Below are 5,231 nucleotides of genomic sequence, written 5' to 3'. Positions count from 1 at the left end.
TTGCTGATATAAATGAGTGAAGTGGGCCACCTTCACCACAATAGAGAGGTGAGTCTCTAGCTACCTGGAATGCCTGCACTCCATCTGGATGGGCGGCTACTATGAACCACCATTGCTTATTTCTTACATGCAAAAATTCTAGCTTCCTATTAGTACAATGTTTGCTTTTTCAAAATAAGTTGGAAATCAGAAAAATATTTTCTGATTTTTGAAATACTGTCAACCAATCCAAAACTTACTAAAATACCATTTTGGTTCCACAAAACCACTGCTGTTCTCTATTATCATGAATTCTTCTACACATATGTTCTTTTTGCCAAATAAGACTGCACACTTCTGAAGGGTCTGGGATCTGTTTCGGGGACCTCTAAAGATAGGGGCTGTGATTCTGTATCCATTCTGGCCAAGATCTAAACTCTTTCGTTTTCTTTTTTCAAAGGATTTACACTGTTCGTAAATGGTGGGTATCTCTCAGGACTGGGAGTCCAGTTTGCCTGGATTTTTCTTCACAACACTACAAAAAGCAGACAGGGCGGAATGACTCCCCTCCCTCCATCACTCATTCACCTTTCCTTGAAACCAGTGGTAGAAACTTGGTTAATTCACCGTTTTCAGTTCTCATTCTTTTCCTTTCAAGAACATTTCAATCATCCTCTGAGTCCAGTACTTGCTCTGAAGATGAGCAAATCTTTTCTTTGTTGGACAAGCTTCTCACCCTCTTTCCTTTGGTGCTCAGCAATAACCCTCATGGGACGGGAACACGACGCTGGACGCCCATGAGGATTCCTCTCAAAGGAAGACGCACGTGAAGAAGCAAACTCAGCAGATCTGGAATGCTCTAATTATCTCTGGCAAAATAACCTATAAACTCTGCCTGATAAGAATGTTTTGTAACCCAAGGTCATAGGCCTCGCCAGATTGTTCATGCTCAGGCGAACGCCTGTTTTGTTCCCCAGTGGTCTCAAGCCACTCTGTATCAGTTTGAAATGTTTTTCTGGGAGGGGGTGGGGTGGTGAAAGACTAAGTAGTTGTCTGTAGTGCAGGTGCTGCATGCCTAGGTGGCTGGCCCCCAACAAATAGCTGGAAATCAAGATTTTTGTGAGCTTCCCTGGTTCGTAGTACTTCATACCTGTTGTCACACATCATAGCTGGGAGAATTAAGCATTGCCTGTGTGAGTCCACGGGGAGAAGACAACGGAAAGCTTGTGCCTGATCTCTCCTGGACTCCACTGTGTGAGACTTCTGCCTCCACTGATCTTAGTCTGTATCTTTTCATTGTAATAAACCATCACCATGCGTTTAACAGCTTTTCTGAGCTCTGTGGGTCCTCCTAGGAAGTTATCAAACTTGAGGGTAGCCTAGGTCGTGAGGAGTTACTGACAAGTCAGGCTGGTTTGTAAAAAATGATTTCTAATGGAGATAAAATAAATCACAAGGAATATTAGTTTTTTCATCTAAACTTTCCTTGAATTGATTTGAAAGTCAAAAGGTTATTAAAAGCCCACTGTTAATTTTCACCACACAAACACTCTGTTACTCATGTGTATCTACACCTGGATCTATGTCTATATCTACATCTGTATTCACATCTATTTATATCTTCCGAACAACATTTAGGGGTGTTATTTATAGGTATGTCAATATAAGTCGCTACAGAAAATTTGAGTGATTTTTAAAAACTGGATTTCTATAGAGTATCTGCTAACATCCCTACACAATTCAATCAAAATATTGTGTAAGATTTTCTTCTTTTTCTTTAATAAGTCAATTTTGAATGTTTGCTATGTTAAAAAAAAAAAAGACATCACTTTATGTGTAGTCTGAAATCTTTTGGGAATAATAGAGGCTATTTTCTAAAAAAAAAAAAAAAAAAAAATCCCACGAATCAGTAAATCCAAGTTCTTTGGCTAAGATTATTTAAAATTTCTGTGAAGAAATATAGAGGAAAAAAATGACGGTATTTTATTCTGAACTTACCATTGAGCGACACAAAAGAAACACTCGTTCTTGTAAGTGTGGCCGTTTGTAGCGCAAACGTACGCAGGCACATCCGGACACGGATAGTCTTCGTCAGGTTCCATAGGGTAGTACATTTTACACGGGGGCTGCAAATATTAGAACATTCCCCCGCCCCAATTTATTCTTGTCCTGCCACTTCTGTCCCACATACAAATAATGTCAAATATTCCTAGTTAAATGATCTTTTTCAAGGATTTCCTCTCCTCTGGGCTTTGGTCAGCCGAGTTTTTTTTTTTTTTGCTGAGTGCAGTGCCTTCACCCATCCCATCATTTCTTAAAGTCATGAGCACTGTAATATCTCAGTTTGAAACCCAAATGCAAAGTTTCCATTTAAACTTGGAGTCTCAATGTCAGAAGATCATTATAAGAAGTATGTGAGTAGAGATATTTATGTGTTTGTGAACTTCTAAAGAACAGGGGCTCAAATGCTGGTAAGAGTGAGGGTTCATACTGAGACTGGGAATAAACCCTGTATTTAACCTTGTGACCTTGAACAAATGACATTTGTTATTTCATTTAATGCTTAGAGGTATATTTTACCATTATCATGCTTGTGTTATCTGGGAGTAGATCTAAGTCTGAAGAGGTTAAGATATGTGCTCAAGGTCACATAGAACACTGTTCTACTTCACCACTATGAAGTTGAGGTCTCTCAAGTCAAGAGAGTGATCAGATAGAATCAGAATTCAGAACTGAGGAATTTAAATTTACCTTAGGCCATTTAGAGAAGTCACGGTGTTTGAGTGCACCTGAAAATAAAGTACAGACACTATAGGTTAAAAGAAACGGTTTTCCATGGAATCTGATTTTACCCACTGAAGTTACTGACTGAATAAAGAACCGTAATTTAATAACTCATTTGCACAAAATTATATAACAGAATTTGTGGGTGGTGACTACTTTATCAATTTATTTGTTCCTTTCATTTTCACACGCCTGACTTCATTTATCGATTGGCTGTGGCACTGAGGAAGAAAGAGTAAAAACCATTTGGGGTTGGATGCATAACTTGCCAACCTTGTCATTTTCATTAAGTTGCTTGACTTTTGTAGGCTTTAGTTTCCTCTTTGCTACAACTAGGATTAGTATACACATTGAAAGTCTGTTATAAAAATTAAATATAACATAGGAAAGAAAGGATGAGGTCATTTCCTACCAAGAGGCTGAATTAAAGATGACGGTGAAAGAGGATGAGGAAATTCAGGAGTTCCTTGGCTCTAGAGAGACTAAACCATGGTGAACTGTTTTGTGTGGGGGGCGCTGGTGTTGCCTGGGGACAGAGAGTGACCAGCTAGCTGTGAGAGAGCAAAATGAGAAAATACCTGTTATAGTTCTCCTCTTCTTTATTTCTCACTGTTGAGATGATATTTCAAATACCCAAGAATAAGTGTTTTTAAATGAGAGTATTATGCTAAGTGAAATAAGTCAGAAAAGGACAAGAACCTATTGTTTTCATTCATGTGCGGGATATAAAACAAAAAGCAACAAGGCTAAAACAAGCTCAGATGTTCTTTAGCCTGCTATCTTTTATGCAAGAAAGTAGGAAGAATAACAAGATATACATATACATGTTTATTTGAGCAAAAAGAAACACAGGAAAGAGAGAGACTAATGAGGCTGGGTACATACAGGGCGAGGGTGGGATTGGAGCGAAAGGAAAAAGGTACAATGACACATCTTTGAACCTAAACTTTGTTCATTTGGCTTCATTTCGTTTATGTTCAAAATGATTTTGAATTGCCCTTTTGATTTTTCTTGACCCACGCATCACCTAGAGGTATGTTACTTAATTTTCAGGTATCGGAGGATCTTCTATAGCAACTCTTTCTTCCAACAGTGCTGCCCGATTGATACCGATTTGCGTTACCAAGCTCAAAGGCCTATGTCTCAGCAAAACATCTCCTATCCAGCCGCAAATTATTCTTTGTCTTTCTTACAAGTAAAATAAATTCGATGTTTCTTTCCCAAGACCTGTAAGTTTGCTTACCTGAAAAAACAGTATGTGTCAATGTGGAGAATACCAGGAAAAATATGGTGATGCGAGGAAAGGCAGCCATTTGAGGTCCTCTAATGTCCTGCTTTGGTGAGATCTGTGAAGATGCTCAAGACAGTTTATTCCTAATCTTGCACAACTGGCTTTCCAAACATGAGAGAACCTACTATCCTGCGGTGGTGCCATTTCCGTAAACTTGGCCATGGTCGTTTCACACTGCCCTGGTCTCTAGGGATTCAGACCTGAGAGGGCCCTTCTGCTCTAAAGAAGGAATGAAAACAGTTAAACCAACTCTTTACTTTCTCTTCTGCCAGCAGCCACTGTACAATCACAGTCCTGGTTTGGAAGAAGAATTAGGCACACTGTAATTAATGCATGTCACTCTACAATGCAAGTCATCTGAGTCCCTGGAATGCACCAGTCTCTCCCACACTAAAGCCCCACTTTTCCTCGCTAAGTCTCTCCTTCCAGGCCCGTTACTCTAATACAAAGCACAGATTGAAAATAGAACTGTTGGTCCTGGGTCATAAAAAATATGGATACCTTCACAGATTCAAGAATCAGGATATATATCAATAGCTAGATCAAGATATAATTTTTATGACTCATACATGGGTACTCATATATAGGTGTAGACATATACATGTGCATATATCTGGGATCAAATTCTAGCTTCAACATCTTTTTTGATGTGAGCCTCAGAAGAAGTATGAAGTTCATAGGATATTGAGAAGATCAACTGATATTAATATAAGTAAAGAATGTAACTATATTAAATTGCCAATTTTGTTAGCTAAACTCTTCTTTTGTAAGGATGGAAATATTGAGGCCGAGAGAAGATACTTTCCAAGTAATTTCATCAACGTCCTCATGCTTCTTCTCCAAAATGCAGCTGGCAGACACGTAGAGAAATGAGGGAGAACCATATTTGGAGAGGAATTTTCCCTACTTCCATGTGGAGAGAAAACAAAAGGAGGTTGCTGGAGGAAAACAAACATACAGGGAAACCTACTGACAGAGAAGAAAGCCAAAGACATTCCATCACTGATTTGGTCTAAGAAAAGAGGTGAAGAGCTGTTACCTGAATAAACTTGCTACAAAACGTGAGCCTGCTGTAGTCACTCTGAGGTCACAGCTAGCCCTGAGCAAAGTTGCTGCAGTCAGGGACATCTAATGGCTGTTTCCTAGTTTGATCCTTCTCTTGAACCACCTCCTCTGC

At 39.2% G+C, this 5,231-nt stretch overlaps 1 protein-coding gene across 2 annotated transcripts in view; it reads right to left on the bottom strand.

The window, feature by feature from the left end:
* Positions 1-5,231, bottom strand: part of SPINK13 (serine peptidase inhibitor, Kazal type 13 (putative)) — a 7,013-nt gene extending 1,782 nt beyond the window's left edge. Inside the window, exons 1-4 of one of the 2 annotated variants that reach the window (XM_023537315.1) lie at positions 5,094-5,231; positions 4,007-4,109; positions 2,731-2,768; positions 1,978-2,105 (exon numbers count right to left, since the gene is read on the bottom strand). In XM_023537315.1, coding sequence (XP_023393083.1) covers positions 1,978-2,105; positions 2,731-2,768; positions 4,007-4,076 — 236 coding nt within the window. In that variant the 5' untranslated portion in view covers positions 4,077-4,109; positions 5,094-5,231. Of the gene's footprint in view, positions 1-1,977; positions 2,106-2,730; positions 2,769-4,006; positions 4,274-5,093 lie in introns of both variants that reach the window. The other variant, XM_023537316.1, reaches the window with a different exon arrangement.

The sequence above is a fragment of the Pteropus vampyrus genome, unplaced genomic scaffold (genome assembly GCF_000151845.1).
Source record: "Pteropus vampyrus isolate Shadow unplaced genomic scaffold, Pvam_2.0 Scaffold185, whole genome shotgun sequence".
In the NCBI taxonomy this organism is placed as follows: Eukaryota; Metazoa; Chordata; class Mammalia; order Chiroptera; family Pteropodidae; genus Pteropus; species Pteropus vampyrus.
The sequence above is the reverse complement of the archived record's forward strand: the minus strand, read 5'-3'. Positions and strand labels throughout refer to the sequence as shown.